Source organism: Phymastichus coffea, unplaced genomic scaffold (assembly GCF_024137745.1).
Source record: "Phymastichus coffea isolate CEN01 unplaced genomic scaffold, Cenicafe_Pcof_1.1 PCOF00083, whole genome shotgun sequence".
In the NCBI taxonomy this organism is placed as follows: Eukaryota; Metazoa; Arthropoda; class Insecta; order Hymenoptera; family Eulophidae; genus Phymastichus; species Phymastichus coffea.
In genome coordinates, this window is record NW_026706894.1 from 882,847 (window position 1) to 902,263 (window position 19,417).

The 19,417-nt window shown below is 39.4% G+C and overlaps 1 protein-coding gene across 4 annotated transcripts in view; it reads right to left on the minus strand.

Annotated features, from left to right (window-relative positions):
• Positions 1-19,417, minus strand: part of LOC131668751 (venom dipeptidyl peptidase 4-like) — a 156,731-nt gene that overhangs the window by 46,480 nt on the left and 90,834 nt on the right. For all 4 annotated transcript variants that reach the window (XM_058943164.1, XM_058943167.1, XM_058943165.1 and 1 more), the window contains 2 exons: positions 11,006-11,234; positions 1,271-1,365 (listed from right to left, as the gene is read on the minus strand). In XM_058943164.1, coding sequence (XP_058799147.1) covers positions 1,271-1,365; positions 11,006-11,234 — 324 coding nt within the window. The remainder of the gene's footprint in view (positions 1-1,270; positions 1,366-11,005; positions 11,235-19,417) is intronic.

Consider the following 19,417-nt stretch of genomic DNA (forward strand, 5'->3'; position numbering starts at 1 on the left):
AATGTATTTTCAAGCATACCGATAGATCAGCAGCTTTGGTCTCGGCCGCTGCCTCCGAAATATAGTTACTGTGAGCACCAGTGGGGAATAGATTAGGATGAAATACGCGACAAGTTTACGTTTGAGCTTTCTCTCTCTCTCTCTCTCTCTCTCTCTCTCTCTCTCTCTCTCTCTTTCTCTCTTTCTTTCGGCGAATCCGTATTTTTCCACTACGTTGAATTTATATTGACTGGAAAAAATCGGCAGTATTTTATGCAACGCGAAGCATCATAAATGAAAAATGAACTGCTTACAATCGCTACAATGGATGTGAAAAATATTTAAAAAATTAACACAAGTATATAAATTTTTGCATCAAACACTATTTTTATTTAGCTAATCGATCTTACCACGAGTGAAAACACCAACGAGGATAGGTAAAAGTTTGTTGTATATACGGTCGGGGTAACAATTGAAACGCAAGACTGCCCCGTACTAATTATCAAGCCTGTAGTCAGGCAGGTCAGCCACACACACTCGTGAGTCTGTGCGAAGCACGTAGGAAACTTGGGAAAGCGGGGGCACAGCGATTCGAATGGTTATCACGGCAATTTTCGCGATTGCCTAGTCAAGTGACGTGTCTGGTCGATATAACAAGCCCAACACAGACAGACACACAAGTCAAAGTCGTAGTGCGCGCGCGAGCACCGGCACTGCTGGCAACGGACCGATAATATTTGGCCTAATTTGACTCGTCATCACTGATCCGCTCAAGCTGCTCTGCTCTGTGTTTCGGGTTACATGTATATCATGTTCATCGTGTACATCATCGTCCGCGGACTTTCTTCGGCAAACTTGCAATTGGAAAATTACGACTTGTGGCTCTAATATAAATCGTTCGCTGTTAGTACACAAATGGCAATAGCAGTATGCATTGTTCTCTCGTATTTAGCAGCAGAAACGATATGAGACAACGTGTGGCGGTGCCTCTGCTGTATTTTGACGTTAATTTGCGAGCAATAGACAGTTTATGATTTCACGTGAATTTAGATCCATCGGATAATAGATTGCAATGGCTGTCGTTGACGTTTACAAATAGCGCGTTAACTCACGCCGAGATATGGATATTTGTCCTATAGTACAATCGCGCATTCGATCGACTGATCAATAACGAACGCTCCTGTATATTTGGCAAATGACAATTTTTGATTGGGTGATTTCTATGAAATATTCGTGTGGCTTTCATATGGTGTGCGTTACAAGGGATATTGCTGGCGCAAATTCTACTTACGGAATTGCTAATGTTGAGAACTGTTCGACTGCGCTTTGACGTGACGTTGAATATCATCAAATTTCCGCTCTCGTCCTCGTAAAAAATCTCGTCACCTGTAACCCAAGGAAAAATAAAGATTTAAACAAGTGTTTAGCTTTCTTTTTATTTTTTATGTCCTTGTATGCTGTTGATATACGAGAGAAAGAGACTGAACTCGCGGTGTTTTCTTTGAAACTCGCGCAGGCGGTTTCCTCGTAAAAAGTAGATAAAACGAAGGAGCATTTTTTACGAATCTTATAGGCCGACAAATCATCAGCTGGACCATTAGTCAGGAAGAAAAGAAGTACTGAGAATTTTATGTACTATGTATTTTGAATCTTTTTCTATGTGCATGTCAATTTTTATGCTATCTTTAGATTTACAAAATATCAACAATTACGATAAATTGTCTCTGTCCAAAATCAATAATATACTGATCAGATGCGATCATGCAGATTTGAAATTCCCATACAGAGGAAGTCAAAGGCGAGAATGCAGCTTGGCTAGCCAGTATAATATCTACCGATGCGTCGCAGTATGAAATCAGTAGCAACGGCATCTGAATTTCCATGTAAATAGCGTAACATCGATGCATAACGCTTAACCGGATATTAACACGTTGGCTCGCTCGCTCGCACACGTCTCCAATCTCTGGCCTGCAACGATATTTACTGCGAGACGTAAATCGACTGCGATCCATTATGTCGCCAACGCGCACACTTTTACGACGCCGCCGACGTACAACACCCGAAAGCTCGGTCAATCGCTCGAGCAGCTCAAATCTGATTTCGATTGGCGTTCCTTTGCATCATAACTTGCGATCTTTTGTTTTTTTTTTTTGTTTTTTTTTTATTTGGAATTATCTTAATGACCGACGGAAGCATAATTCATTCATTACTCGAAATATATATGAAAATAGAAGCTGACGTGTAACCGAGAGTCTGAATAATTTTCGAATTTTATTGAACAACAAGAAGATAAAGAACATTTATTCAATTAATAGTTAAACTGAAAGGGCGAGAGTACTACAACTACCTTGGCTAGTAGTAATTGACAATCAATGAATTATTACATGTCTATGCTAATTATCAGCTGATGCAGTGAACGCTTCGGTATGGGCGTAGTATTACAGCTTGAAAAGGGGCAGGGAGAGGAAGGACTGCGTATACGCATCCATTTACAAACCCCGCCAACGGGTACAGGTAGCGCATGTATACTGCTCTACTGCCCGCGTGAACATTGCAAACAGCCTCGTTGCCACCGCCGCCCTTATATTAGTTTGGCGACCATCCGGCCGTTAATCGATATCAAGCATTTGACATGCCTGTCGTAAATAGCGCTTATCGCAAAACTGCAACGATTTTACGTTGACGATGATTAATTGTCCTTGTAAGCTGATTATTTTTGCAAGTGTGTTTTTACTGCTAAACTACTCTAAAGACAAAAATCTTGTCGAAAAAAGAGAAATGATCATTAAAACAACTAAGCAAGTTTACGAAGGAAAAATTCAATAAAAATTCGTGTCACTAACAATCGTAATAGCCGTTTTAATAGTTATAGAGTCATGTACTTTCTTTCGAGTTTTTCTTGAGAGACTGTTAAAAGTACCGCGTACAATTAGAAAATGTAATTCTCAAAGAAGTCAAGAAGGGTATTTTTCTATGTAATCTTGAAAATGGCTAAGAGGGCGAGGGGAGGGTGTGCTGTAAATTTGCAAAATGCAAAAGTTATAAATACGGCGCGGCGTGTTACACGAAATTCATCGTCGAAGGTGTGATACGCAGCTGTGGCGCGTTGGCTTTTCCTCTCATAGACCATAAAAACGCGTATTAACGTTGAAGCTTTTTACGAGAGGATCCCGTCGACGCCTGAAGTACTAAGTACCGCAAGGGAGTAGGATAGCTTTCTCTCTCTCTCTCACGCACACAAACTAACATGGACATTACGTAAAGCCTCGATAAACAGCTACTCCATTGTTGACATACTCACTCTGATGAGGATAGGTGCGCCAATGTGTGTTTGCTAAGGGACAAGGCGCACCCGAAACTCGTTAAATCCAACAGAACGGATACACGAAGAGTGTTTTTTTCGGAACTGTGGATTTCGACTTTTCTCGCTCTCGCGATGTTTGTATTTTTCCGTCAGGGTATATACGTCCACGCAACGTACAACGAGCTATTCTCTCGCGTTGCCAAGCTCATTTTCTACCTGCTACCGTCGCATTATGCTTTTAGTGTACTTTCGGGCTTTTACGCTTGCTTCGCACAGGCTTCGTCTAACTGTCCTGCTTTTTTCTCTCTCTCTCTCTTTCTTTCTTCTTTTATGCTTACTTTCTCCGTGCTCGATCGACCAACAGTGATTTGCCAAAACTTTCATTAGATGTTCGTTCGTTTGCTCTGTGGCTCTAGTTACGCTTTTATTATGCGCGCAATAAAACAGGAAGCATATCAGCGTCGACATTCAATTGATAATGAAGATTGATCGCTCTTGCGTTTTCACCGGAGAAATATATATTTTACTTCGTCGGTCCAGAAAAAAACAAAAAGATGTTTTCCTTTTGCTCTCGTTGGAATATTTTTTGCAGTGGAAAGTTTAAGGCTATAAATATTGCTTTACAAATGCTGAACGTTCAAAATGTTTATAAAATCATAAACGATGGGAGCATTCTTCGCGAGTAGTCAAGAATTTGTTATCTAGATGAATTTCAAACAGATCTCTTTTTTTCTCGAACTATTTCTCATGCCGCGTGTAACTGAAACGTTGACATTTTCGCAAGTACTTCTGTAGAGGCGAATGACATACAAAAGAAATAATCAATGTAATCCTCTTTCAAAGATATTTCAGGGAATACCATTGATACTATAGCTATGATTTCCGATCGACAAATATTTTTTCATACCTTTGAATAAGCTGAAGCATTTTGCAAACATAGCCTGGATATAATATTTCATCTATCTCTACGTTTTACACTGTTATCACAGACAAATCCAGTCGACGTTGCACTCTGGTTTGGCTATCAATTTTTCAAGTTTATCTAACAAAATCAGCAGTATAGACACGTACATTGCGCGTGAAAAGCATGAAACTTTTACACTGTGAATGCTTGCATGTTTTGTCATATGTCATATGCGCCACTATTTTTTGAGCTAACTGAATGCAAGCTTTTCATAACGGAATTTACACACGAGGACACATATATCAAATGAGTATTTTATCCATCGAAGTATTTTATCTGTCACTTGACAATTCAATTTAAATTGTAGTTTCCTAGTAAAATAAAATTAAAGTTCAACAATAACAAAATTATTTTTCGATATAAAATTACAAAAACACCAACGTATTTATATTTTGTGCAACGGTAACATTAATAGCGCTGACAGACAATTTGAATCAATTTCTATAAACTTTGCAACATTTATAAGGCAGTTATCAACCAAATATACTGTATTTAACGGGCCGAACTATGCATGAACCATCGCGCGAAATCCATCAGCAGCGGGCGTAAGACATTTATTTCGATAGAGGGATTCTCAGCAGCAGCAGCGTCAGGCATTACATCAGCTGGTCACGATTGCGTGTGGCAAAGCCCCATCAGAGTTAATCCGTTAATTATATGCCGCGCTGGCGTGGTGGTGGTGGTGGTGCAGTGCAGGCTGGTGGATATCATGGATACGCCAACGGTAATGCGTATAAGTCACGAAACGCATTGCACGCGCGTGGCGACGCGGCCGCTATCATTAGTACTCGTCAAGCCGTGTACTCGTTGCTATTTTTATTTTCCTGGTTGGTTTTAAAGGGACCTCCGCCCACCGTAACGCAGCTGGGCTATATGTTTACGTATACAATGCAAGTTTGCAGGCGAATGGAATCTGACCATAGGCTCTAACGTTCCACTCTTTGAACACACACATACACACACGCACACACCAGTTGGGCGCCCGCAGTGATGTATCGCCTGGCTGAAGCTTTTTCAGTTAAAAGCCATGGCAAATCTTTTATTTATTTTAAACTTCTGCTCTTTTTAGACTCTCCCTCTCTCTCTCTCTCTCTCTCTCTCTTCCTAACGAAACAGACGCTATAGATAAAAGAGAGAAACACTATACGCCAAATCTCTCTCTCTCATTTACAATGAAACAGCTGCGGATTCTGTGCGCTTTACGCACACAAAGTAATGGAAAACGTCATGCTAGTTACGAGCAACGGTTTAAATACTGGAATTACTCATTTTTTTCTGCCTCCCTTTTATGCGTTTGCTAGCATTTATGCGCTTTGTCCATGATTAACTGTGACTTTTGTTTTCATCCGTTCGCGTGATACGCCTCGCCGCCGAAGGAACGTCTAAAAAATTAGTCCAAATTTATGAGCGTAACTGAGAGTACAATGAAAAGAAAATATATTCTTCCTTGGCGACGCTTTTACGATATAAACATAATCGAAGATAGAATATTTCAATTATTTTGTTGAGAAAAAAAATATTCACTACTAGTAGTGCTTTCGAATTAATTATATATTACGTGTGATTAAATGTATTCATTCGCCAGTTAGCGACATTAATATTAGACCGGTAGAATGACTATAATTCAGTTACTTCATTAACCTGGAAAATAGAATTAAAATTTTTGTATGTCTTTCTTACGATTTGTTTCATTGTTATTTTTCAAGATTTTCAACCTTTTTGACAAATTAATTTTTACCTTAACAGACCGAGACCGAAAATTAGCTGATTTTCAGTTACGGAAAACTATTGAACAAATGATATTTACTTTGATATGTTGCAATAAGAAATATGAAAAATGTCCTACTTTATTCGCGCTTTTTCTGCGCGTCTAAAGGTACACGGGTATTGAAACACTTTCTAAATTCATTACATCCACGCTTACAGAGCTGAAAACCACGAGAAAACATAAAACCGATGCGATCACAAATTTCCACTATTGCTTGTCAAAACAGTAGTGCTCATATAAGTAGAAAACGTATTCACAAAACGACACTTTGAACCAACTTCATACAAGCGTACATCGTGAATGTTGAGAATCGAGTCATATACGAGGAAAAACTGAAAATGGAAAAGATTCAGAGAGAGAGAGAGAGAGAGAGAGAGAGAGAGAGAGAGAGAGAGAAAGAGAGAATGCTCGGAAAAGCAGAGAAAACGTAGGGGTAGAAACGAGAACACAAAGCATTTCGAACAGTATTCGCGAATAACAAAGGAAAAAACTACGGTAAATCAGCGAAGCGCACAGACCACGCTCGTGCTTCTCTCTACACATGTGGCTCTTTTCTTTATTTCTTTTTTTTTCTCTCCTCTTACTCGTCGACGCGATATCCCTTTCTTTAAATAATTCCGCATCGTCGGTTCGCACGCTCGACAATATTCCGCATACAAGACGAAAAGAGAGCGCGCGTGCCGAAATAAAGCAGATACGTGCGCGAATCGTCTCTCCGGCGCGGGATACGTTGCCGAAGCTAACAATAACCCAATGGACAGGTTTTCACTGCGCACACATATGTGTGACCAATTTTTCGAAAAACTGCACTGTCTAGGCGTGCGCATTGTTATCGGATCGACTATGGCTATCGCTTGTTTACTTTTGTTCTTTTTGTTCCTCCCTCGTGAAATACGCGCAAACTGTCATTGTGACGAATTTCTGATTTTCTAACAGCAAATGTCAATCACGACATTGAATTTCCGCCGAATAGAATCACAGCTCGAAGTACAGCTTTTATTTCAGGAGGCGAATAACGAAGTCAAACTTCATACGGAACTCGCGGATTAACCTAATTGCAGATCTTTTTGTCATTCCTTTCGTAACTTATTTTTCCGCAGGAATTAAAGCTGTCTGGCGTGCACTAAAAAGCTCTTAATCCAATTTCCGGCAAGTTTTGGTTCCGGCTTCTTTCGGTTATATTCTTTGCATTCATTTTTGCCTCTTAACCGCTCAACTTTTCCTCGGCGGCCGTCCGCGAGAAAGTGGGGGAGAAGCCAAAAGCCGAGAGCGCGCTTGTGTATTTACGCGCGAGCGGGAAAGTCGAGTAGAAAACATTTAAGATTCAGCGGCTGGCGAAACTGCAGCAGTCTACGGAATATGCCACGGGATCTTTCTCTTCGAGTCTCGGGTCAATTTTTCTCATTCCTAGGGGGAGGCATTCGGCTGCAGAGGAGCAAAAGAAAGGCGAATTTAATCAAGGTGTCGAGGTGGAAAAGGGGTGCAGCACCAGAGATGCATTATGCGGACGGAGAGTGTAGCTTCGAAAAGTTTTGCGCGCGTAGCGGACGAGGAGGGGAGAGAACGAAAAGAAACTGTAGCCTCACTGTGCGCAGCAAGCAAGCAATTAACGTCAAAGACTCGCGCAATAACAAGGCGAGTTACAAACAACCTGCTGCGAGTGTTACCGAATTAGGGCTGCGGCCCAAAGTTTTGTTTTGATAAGCATTCTTATTTCTATTCGCGCCCCTACTTTCATCGCCAGTTATATTCGATCAATTACCTTTTCCACCTGACAGTACGGAAAAACAGACCTAGGACCAAGAATCCAAGCGGAGAGACGTGCGTTGACATTGTAACGCAACTTTCCCGATCGTTACTCCGGGCTTCTACTCTTACTTACGCTTCACTCAAGTTTCATTCACGTGTACTGATTGAAAGTGCTCCTTTCAAAGTTACCGAATCGAGAAAAAAGAATTCTTGAACATACGTAATTTTTATCCTGCTTAAAATTTTGCTTGAAGTTGCTTTAAACTTGTTCCTGACTCGTGCACAATTTTCACTACAATTGGCACAAGATGTACTAAGAAGATAAATCATTGTGAAACGGGATACACGACTGAAATCATTCTTTTTCTCTCCACAGCACGTAAAATCTCAAGTTGAATAGGCTCAGGATTTCGCGATAATCTTTTTTTGCGGAGCATTTGAATGCACTTCATTGAAACTTTGTAGTCTATTGTTCTTGCCGTACGCGTGCGGCTGTTGCGAGAGAGAGAGAGAGAGAGAGAGAGAGAGACAAAAATAGGTCCAAAGCTAAAGTGCACTTTTAATACTGAAAGGAACACTTTCAACGACGTTCTACTTCTAATGTTCCGAGTTATCGCGCATAGGTAAAAATGAACATTTCATATCCACGTGTCCCCTTCGTCAATTCAATCGCAATTATAGTGGTAAAAAAACGGCGAGCTTTCGCGAGAATTCAGCATATTCTGCGTTTCTAAAACCAAAACTCATACATACGATGCATTTACATTCGCACTGGCGTACGATAATCGCGGTACGTTCGCGGAAATTTTCGCTAATCTCGCAGAATCGAAATTAACGTGGCAGCGGCGGCGTCACTGCTAACGCAATATTCAACACCAAGCGAGTGAGGGGGGAGGCTAAAACGGTGGCGCCGAAGCGAGGGTAATTCATTGTGCGAGCACCTAGTCACCTCAATTTAGCGCGCGGGGGGTGTCCCCTTCGCTTGAAACACTCATCAAGCCTGGTGCAATTACCAGTTGCAAACCAGCGCGTCTGTATGCGAAACAGATGTGTTATTTTTTGCTTGTATTTTTCCGCGGTTAATGCTTAGTCTTATGCGCTAGTAGTAGTATTGTGTAGCTAGCAGTGCGGCTTAGCTTTACTACTTGTTTCGCCGCTGCCAAGTAGACTTTAATTTGAAACCTCGACTCTTTGCCTTGTGCTTCTGTTTGGGGCTTGCCAACGCCGCACCGAGGCAAACGAATCCTACTAATTTCGTTGGCCTGACGCACACTTACTTGAGGTTTTAATGCCTTCATTTTAGAGTCCGACAATGTTTCGTGGAAGAAATTTTTCGGCGTACTTGGTAAATGAGTGTCATTTCTATAGAAATTGCTGATTTATAATGGAACGTTAAATCGGTGTTCTGAATTGAGAGACAAAAGCTTAGAGGCTTTTGCATCTTCCGATATTCACGTGCAAGTTATTTTCTTATTGAATTTACCATTGGTATACCAAATCCATTGGAATGTGTTCGACGTGTACAAATATCACGAACGTATCGAATTTCATTACGACCAGTTTACGGTAACGTGAAGCTTTCCTGAAAAGAAAAATCAGGAATTCGGGCAACGCGCGTATACAACCGCACAGACGTTATGCCCTTTCAATCGTCCGGTATTGGAATTTAAATCATTCCAAACGTCGCGTAAATACTCGAGAAAATTGACAGATCCTAACGCGGAAAGTTACGCTCAGATGTGCCACCAACGCGGAATTCGATATCCAGTCGACTGCAGCGTGGTGCTGCAACAACCGAAAAAGTAGCGAAATTTGGGCAGGCATTTGAAGCATCAGGCACAGAGAGGGAAAAAATCATACTCGGGAGAGCCGCAACAGCAACAGCTACACAGCGCGTTTTCAGCGATGCTCGCGAGACATATCTGCAAAGCCCATTCGCCTTTGCACATTCGCCGCACGCGTACGAATACATAACGGCGCCAATGAAGAATGCGAGCCGCGCAATGTTTCGTTGTTCGCCGCACGCGGACGCCAATATTATCTTCAAAGCGCTGGCCCGAACGTGTGCGCTGCCGAATCAGCAGTAACCACTCATGCGCGGCTTTATTGTTTTTGGGGCTTATACTTTAAATGCGGCTGCGGGCAGTGATTTTCATGCAACGATCAGTTTTATGTTGTTTGGAGGGCAAAAAAATTTTGATTTTGTCGTGTAATTTTTAATGCCGTCATTTGTCGACGTTTTGCATTTACACCTACCTAATATTTTATATTAAAAATTAATTTCTAGGATAAAAATATGTAATTTTCGTAAACTAATAAAAACAAGTAGAGATTTGCAGTGTTTTTTCATACTCTGGAAAATTATCTTAAGATTTTTTTTTAAATATGAAAAATTTTAAATACATTTCAAATGAGAAAATTTGTTTAGTATATTATTATAGTTTGTCAACATTAAATACGCAATCTTACTCGGGTCAAATTGAACACTCGATCTGAAAAATTATTAATGCAATTTCTATAAAAAGTTAAAAAGCATACATGAACCAACTAAAAAATTAATAAAAATTATGTAAATATTTTGAAAATGATCAAACTATTTTAATCTTTAAAATTAAAAGCCGAGAAAACTTTACAGTAGAGTAATCAATGTTTGATCAGACCAACTTCATGGTATTATAACTAATTGGTAGATATGATATGCAATATTTCTGGTTGTTTATTAATGTTAATCATCGTGAAATTTGATAAAAAGGTATTTGATTAATAATATAAATTAATAGTAATTGTGCGAATAATATTTCACTGCTTTGCATTCATGCTTATTTCACTTAGAACGTTTTGGAATAAACTGCTGACATATCCATTTTGAAGATTATGATGCTTTCTATATAAACCTACATGTCACGTAAATATCTTTTAAACGCGATTCGATTATCAGATGAGTTGATGTACATAAAAAAAGCTGTTAACCCTTAGATCTCATAAAAAACTAAGACGAGCAATTCACTCGCGAATGTAGTTTCTTACCTATAAAGGAAGCTATTACAGGAAATGCAAACTGCGCATCATACAATTGAAATTATAAAAAAAAATACATCGCAGTATTATCGATAAAGCTTAAAAAAAGCAACTTCCCGATGGAAAAAGTATGCCAGTGAATTTGCCTTTCCGCGATAGTGCAGGATTTTTCAGTCACACAGCTTGTAGCTAAAAACTAGGAGGAAGAAAAAAGGTCACGTACCACTAAGCCAAGTGCCATTGAAGCCTTTGGTAGAGAGTGACCCACCAAGCCATTCCTCGAGGGAGATGCCTTGGCCGGTGAAGGCTTCAATTCTCGCGGTTTCGCGGTCATTACCGCTGAGAAGGACTGCAGCAGTCGCGGTGATCACCAGCACCAGCAATATCGTCACCACAAGACCAATGAGCAACAGGCGTCGCGTCTTACATCCTGTGCTCTTCGTCATCAGCTCCTGTAATGGAAATAAAAGTATAACTTTTATTTGGAAATGTAGAGACATATCGAGGATCTTTAAATGGCTAATATAAGCAATATCATCATATTTCTACGTTTATTTGTCACAAGAATAGGAATTCATTATTTATTCTACTGATCGATAGAAATAAGATAGCTTTCAATAACTCGCAGTTGGAACGTGATTATCGCAAATTTCATAGAATTTAAAATAAAAAGACGGCTTTGAAAAGCTAGCAGAAGCAATCAACCATTTCTGTAATATTTGCAATTCTGCAATTTCGATTATACTTCAATTATTACTTGCTCAGTCGAATGGATGTACATTTTACATTCCTGCATAATTGCTATGCGATAATAAAAAAAAACCTTTTGTTTGTGAATAATAATGATTAATGCAATATAGTGCTACGTTTATTTATATGGTTTAACATAGCGTAACAAACAATTAATTAATCCATATAATTAAATTCAAAGAAAAATAATTGATGAGATATATCTATTTATTTGACTGTGAAGAACAAGTATGAACAAACTCTGAACTAAGGTCTCGCGAGGCATTCTCAGTAATAGACAAGTTAGGATATTGCGGGTAAGAGAATGTGTATCTGAGTAGAGCTTTATGGTAGAGAGTAGAAGAGAGTAGCCTCGCAGCAGAAGCTACTGCTTCAAGAGTATAAGCAAGTAAAGAAAGCTCGATTGGGAGTATAAGTTTATCGGGAACTCGATTTCTGGCGCATCCGGAAAAATAGCGGGCCACGCGCGTCCCTTGTGAATAGAAAAAAAGGATAAGGGGCGCGGTTCTTGGTCCCTTTAGCTATATTCCTATAAATCTTCTTTATCGAAATTAAATTTGATCCTTGCTGGTATAGCAACATTGGAACAAGACGCGTACGCCAGCCAGGATAAGTAATTGCATTTCTCTCTCCCGCAGCAACGGAAAAACAGATTACGAGTTTATCTATGCTTCGAATTCTCAGCTGCGTGGCAAAACACTATAACGAAAATGGACTTCTTTTCGAGTCTCTGCTGAATACGATGAGGAAATTAAGATAGTAACGTCATATTTTTGATAGAGCGTCGTTAGTGGATTTCCATTATTAACGAATTATCTTTTATTTTTTGTTAAACAATAAGAGCAATTTTGGAAAATGCGTTTTTCATTGAATTTATTTTAGTATCATTCGACATTGTTAAAATTTAAAATATCGTAACCCAGCCGATATTTATTGCAATAAATGTAATTGTTTTTCTTCTCTTTTATCGTATTGCCAATTAAGTTTAAATGCTATAAAAAATAAATTCGTTTGAACGTTGCTCTTGTTTATCAATGCCTAGCCGAAGCAGCAGATGTTGAATTGCATTCAAGTACACAAAGGGTTAATGTAATTATACGTATGACCTGTGTTTGTGCCGTTTGCGCGTCTACCGAGTTTGAGCATGCTTTCGAACACCTTTGCTTAAAATATGAAAATTTGTCAGCTGCACAGGTCATGTCGAAGGTATGCTCAGCTCGTGCTCACCAGAGGAGAAAGCGACACTTAAAGGAATTGTTCAGCAGGCCTTCAACACATGAACGGGGCAAAAAATGTCTTGCATGTGTTGCGCGTCTGTTGGAAATCCTACGGACTCGCCGCTCGTTAAATCAAAAAAAAAAAAAGAAGTGTGTGTGCAGACGTGCACCTTTGCTGTTCGCTCGAGACCATCAGCGACGCCTTATCAGGGGCTAAGGACAGGAGTGCCTGTTGCCTTAGCAGAGGGACTTCCTCTGGAGTGTCTTCACCCTTGCGGCAGTTTGCCCGTTGGATCCATCACTAGTAGAAACGTTAGCGAGGGCTCCATCCGTATGAGCTACGTTTAAGCTAGCAGTGAAGACGTTTCCCTACATCGATTCCTTGTTGTATAGGCATCAAGCTGGTAAGCGAGCGAGCGAATATTCATTGAGTGGCCATTAAATTTATTACTGCGACATCCCAACTATGTAAGCGCGTTTATACGATTACTTCACACTGTTTATCATTTCTACTCTAATCTAAATAATCTTCGTGACATTTGTTATATTTACTTGAAGTAATATTATTGTTTTATTATAAGTTTTGTTTCGTATGTGTTTTATTCAAATGTCTTTTTCCTCACCTACGACTGGGGTTTTTTATGCCGGCTAAATCTTAGAGTAATTCATATTAATAAAGTAAAGTGATTGTTGATTGTTTAAATTCTGACTTTTATTCCTTATCATCACGAATTTAATTTAGAGTTGAGACTTATAGCATTAAGGATATTTACATTCTGCCTAATAATCTAACTAAAACTAAACAACCTGTATAAATGTGTAAACGCGATTCGCAGAAAAGATATGATGGCAAACATATTACCCAGATAAAATAACATTTTATAACGCTTCGGTGAATTATAAACGTAGCTTACTTTTCCGTGAAATGCGTTTTGGTTTTTTTATAAAATGTTATTTACAAAGGATTTTACTGCCAAAAAATATGTAAACGTACAACATGTTACCGTTCGTTCGACAAAAGTAGTGGCACCATTTCTATATAAAGCAAGGAAGAAGCAATGTCACGCAGTTAAATCGCACTTCGATTTTGTTTACTTAGACCAATTTATAAAGCCAACGTCGTTCGGAGTTAGTTGAGCTGGTTGTGCAAAAGCTTCCTCTGGTGAAGCAGGTACTATTCCCAAACGTTACTACTGTTCCCAGTGGAGAGAGAGAGAGAGAGAGAGGGGCCGCGAACTATTTTTTGGTGGTGTTCATAGCGACGCGCGAAGCTTAATGTTGACTAATTTATAACGTTCAAAGCAAAACTTGGTGAACGAACCTGAAAGAGAGAGACAGAGAGGAAAAAATGAGTCCGAGCAAACGAGTTAACATGTGTGCCTAGGGCATTTATTTTAACTGTCCAGCTAGATAAATGAATGCTCTACAATTGTACTTATTATTGATAAGCCGAGAGAAAAAGAGAAAGAGAGAGAGAGAGAGAGCTTGGCTTTCTTTCTCATTACGCTTGATTAAGCGAATCTTTTATTTGCCCTGCCATTGATTTTCTCGTTATCTCGCGCACTGAGAAAAAGACCATTAGCCCGGCAAATTGGAAAATTCTCAGTTCTATTACGAGACACAAAGGATTTTCGATTAAAAAATTTATTGCAGCATATATATTGTACTTCTCCAGAACTAGAATTTAACGGAAAAAAAACTGATATATTTTTTACTTATATGCTTTGATTGACACACTTTCCAACAGAGGCCTTTTGTATTTCCCTATCAGAGATTAGAACACGACGCTCTATGAGAAATTCTATTCAACATGCATGTACGTAGAATCGTTGGTAAAAAGTTCAGAGTCATTCGTATTCTTTAAGATCCTTATACTGCGATGCCTTTATTCTAATGTTTTTTATCGGCCGTTCGAGCCTTCCCACTTGCTCAACTTATATAGGTCAAGCGCATCCCAAATCTGTAATATTGCCCAGCACAGTTCCGAAATTGAAAAGGAAAATAAAAGGGCGGCGGGAGGGGGTGGAGGGATTAAGGGAGAATGGCCAGCCCAAATCCATTGGCGCGCACGCACATCGTAAAATTCCGAAGCCCATCGACGTTCGCGCGTCGTAAAAAGACCATATTTCAGGTAAACCAGATATTTTACTACTTAAACAGGTGCCGGGAAAAGCAAAGTACCTTGGCGCTACCATAAAGAGAGGGAGGGTAGGCTGGGCTCTCCCATGGTTTTCGCACGCGCACTCATAGTGGTTTGTGAGTTGTTCGGTTGCGACGAGATGTCAGTGGCAGTCCATTTGGGAAAACCGTGGTGAGAAGTTGCTTCTGGCTGTCGTTCGATCTCAAAACTTTAGTCTTTCCTCCACAAAGCCTTCGTGGCATCGGGTACTTGCATACGGCCTGCACCCGTGGTGGCATACATGCTTATTGGCATGGATGTGTGCGTGTGCGCGATCGTAACAACGATACATCGAGCGAGCAAGCGACGAACTGCATGGGATTGGGGACAGAATCTGCTGCTGTTCTAGTAGAAGACGCGCTACGTTGTCTGGGCTGACTTCGACCCTTGCGACAACTTGTCCATTCACAATCTCAGTGGACACGTAGCGAGGACTGTCTCCATTTCGGAGACGTCGGAGCTACCGAGCGTTGAAAACTCTGAAGGCACCTTTTCTGTCGATTATCTTTGTGCCTGCGTGCAACTGGTAAGCATTATTTTTTAAATACCCATTTATATCTGTGACTCGCGTACAGGCTATTCGGGCGTCTCTAATATTAACGGTAAGTACACGCTGTTGATATCTCTCTTTGCATTAATTCATTCATTCTTTATGTCTGTTGTTGTAAAAGTTTTTAATTAAACTGTGGTCGGCTGGTTTTTATCTTAATTTTTGGCATTTGAATGGCTTTTCCTCCATTCACGACTTTTCTTTCATACCAACCATGTTCTAAAATATTTCATTAAAGGTCTTGTCATTGGACTTCAAATTTCTCTGTGCCATTTCTACTGCATACACCCAATTAATATTAATCTATCTATTAAGTACTTTATTTTCAATCAAAACTGAGTCTTATTTTATTCAGTAATCATTACTACTATCTAATGAATTTTGATTACTCGCTTTCGCAAGCAAACAGGGGGCAAACATAAGAATTCTATTAATATTCAGATCCATGTAATCTTTTCCTGATCATATATTTGAAAGATCTACAATATATTTCATTTCTTTTTTGTTCCAGCATTCTCTAAACAAGTTCAAATCATCGGTATTATTTGATTTTTTAACTTTTCCAAGTTTATGCATGTGTGTTTTGTGCGATTTCGATGCTTGCAATAGTCTTTGATATTTTCTTCTATCGAGATAACATGCTTTAACTAAAGTAATTTGCCGCGCAAGTGCAGAGTTGCAATCGTGCTAAATTACATTGATAGTTCAATTAAATAATTCAATGAAATTTGATATGAAGTTGCAGCGCAAACTTTGCGTTAAGTCGGATTTCGCTAAGACGTACGGTTTGCGACAGGTTATATAGAATTGCAAACCCTCTTGAAACTCGATGCTCATTTTCGCAAATAATTATATAGAGCACTCCTCTGGAACAGTTGCTTAAGCAGTTTCTGTATCAATGAAATCAACCTTGTATTAGGCAATAAACATCTATTAAAATTGAACAGTGTAAGTCGAAGTTTTGAATAAATTTTGCTGTGATACGAGCAGTGAAGCCATAATGCGTAGCTGCGAAAACGGAAAGCAAACCAAAACAAAAGTGTGAGTCGGAGCGTAGGAGTGTTGAGTTCCTCGAAAAACCAAAGCGTTGGCCGCGGCTAGTTGGCTAAATCGGGGTCTCGCAGGTGCAAGCGAAATTCCGGTGGGCAGAGAAGGTACAAAATTAGCGAGCTCTCGCGGTCATGAGCTTTACGCGCGCACGCCGACGAAGGGGTGAGCGAGGCTTTTGTTTTTCGCTTTGCCGCACAGAGGCGCCAACAAACTCGACCGGAAAAATGATAGAGCATCCGTTTCCTCTCTTTTTCGAAAAGCTAAAAGTATATATGCACTGTCCCTACGCGCTACGTGCGGCTATTATGAAATTTGTCGAGTCTCTTAGCCACAGGCCAAGCTGATGAGTCGCTTCTTTCGCCTGTGCGAATAAAGCGTTGGATTAACATTCGTAAAAAACTCGCACAAAAAATACTGAGAATACTCTTTAACGTGAAGTGACTCTATTTTAGCGTCGATTATAATTGCAGCTTTTTATTTTGTTTCACTTTTGGAAAATGCGCGTGTTGCGTGAATTTATTTAGGTATTCATTTTCGTGCTGAATTTTTCGAGGGAATTCGACGCTTTCGTGAACTCTTTTCCCCGCGAAATTGGGTAAAAATGGTTAAATGGCAATTTACTGGACAGTGAAAAATATTATTAATTTCAGAGGTGATGCAAGGGTACATTTGAACAAGTGAAAATCTCATTCCTGATGAAATTTCATGAAATTCAAATTTGATTATTTTTAAACTTAGTAATATATTCGTATCGAATTATAATATTAATGCGTAGATGAATCAAATGCGTAATTTAATCAATTTATTACATTAATATGTTAAAATGAGGACCTATTTTTCCGACTTATGAAAATTCATCAAACTAAATGTTTTTTGGCGAATTTTCAATATACACTGTTCAAATATTCATCTTTAAAATGATGGATTACCAGAATGTATTTTTGTGATATAAATTGAGTCTTTTTAAGTAGGTTAAAAAATAATTCACAAGGCGGTCATTAAAGCACATTTACATTTTACAAAAAAAATTATCGAACCCGATCGTTCACGAGTAGTTCTCGAATAACAAAGATTTTTTCAAGCAAACCTACAGATAGTGAACTCTGTAAAATTTCTTGAGATTAAACGCAATATTGCAAAATAAATAGAAGTAGAGATTTACTCATTTTACAAAGATTGTATAAAAACTTTGAATGGAGAAAGAAACATTGTCGTAGTTTTCAACTCTTCATCGATTTAAATTTGAGTAAAAGTTTTTTTTTTAATTTTTGACAATTTGGTGAAACACTTGAAAGGAAATTGTCGGAGCAATTAAGGAAACATCTTGCAGCATTTTAAAAGCATAGTTTAGAAAGAGATGCTTTTCCTGTGTAAACGTTTATCACCTCCGGCCGGAACTTTGCTCGTCTTGCAGCTAGACAAAGCTTGCGATGTTGGCTGGGAGCATGCTCGGGCGCGTAAAAAGTTCAAGAGACGCGTAGACGATAAGTAAACAAGTTTATTTAATTTCGGTAAAAGCAAGTCCGCGCGCACGACCCCGTTACTTTCGACTGACGCGTATAAAAATCTCGACTCTAAAACTCCCTTTTTCAGGAGCGCGTCTTCTCTCAAGGTTTAAAACTAGAAAGATAAAACGGTGCAGGCTTCTTGCAACTTTTAATCGACGCTCGGCTCGTGAAAAGTAACGCGTTTCTCCAACTTACTGTGGGAGAGAGAGAGGAAAACAAGAGCGGGCGTAACAGAGCACACCTCCTTATTTACGCCTTAATTCAGCATGCACTTGGCAAAGATTAAAGTCAGTCCGAGAGCGGGGAAAAAGAAACAAGATGAGGAGAGAGAGAGAGAGAGAGAGAGAGAGAGAGAGACACACACACAGAATAAACAAGAGAGTACGCGCGGATGTCCCGTTACGCCAAGAGAAGAATGATACAGAGCGCGTTTACCGCAATAGCCTCGTAATTAACTTGGATTATGCGACGTCGTCGCTTCGCCGCATAAAAATACCGACAACGACGCCTTTCTTTGCCCCTCTTTTTGGCGGACAAAACCTTCTTTTAATTTCGACCCCTTCCATTCCATCTTCCGCCTGCATTTTGTCGGCGAGCTCTCTTTCTTTTTTTTATTTCTTTTTCCTTTGCTCGCCATTTCCTCGGCGCATAACTACCAAGCCATTTGCGAGGTTTCTTCTCCTCTCTTTTCGCGGTGGTAGCGAAAAATGTGCAGCTATGGCTTAAGCAGCTTCTGTTGCGCGCGAGCGAGCCTCGAAAGAAAGGAGTTGTCTCTCTAAATCTACGGCTTAATTGCCTGGGAGTCGATGTCCCTATTATTTTTTGAGCTTTTTCTTCTTCCTCACCCAACACTGCAGCACTTTCGTCCTCGTACACGATGTCTTTTTCTTTTCCGTTATTAATCCGAAAAATTCGATAAAAGACATCAATCCTCTCTCCTTCTTTTTTATCGTGGCTTATTGTTCATATATGTGCTTGGCGATGAAATATTCTGCTTCTTTTCTGCCGCAGTATCTTTCGTTCACTTGAAAACGTGCTTTGAAAAATACTTTTGGCATCAAGAGCACTATTGGCTGTTGTGTCGTTCGTCACAATTTTTATCGACTGTATAGTTGAAAAGTTACATGACAAATTCAACGTCTTATAAAATATTCTATTGTGCTGCAACAATTTTTCTGAAATATTGGGCTATTATTCCAGCTTTTCATGGCAGGAAAACACAAAATTACTTTCCTTTTTTCTCTTTTACAAAAATTTTTGATTTATTATATTTTCTTTCAATCTGAAAGTCCAGGTAGAAGTTATAAATAGTAATAAAAACGGGAACGTAATAATAATTTCAGAAGTTAAGGTAATGTCAAAGTTATAGAAGCATCATAGA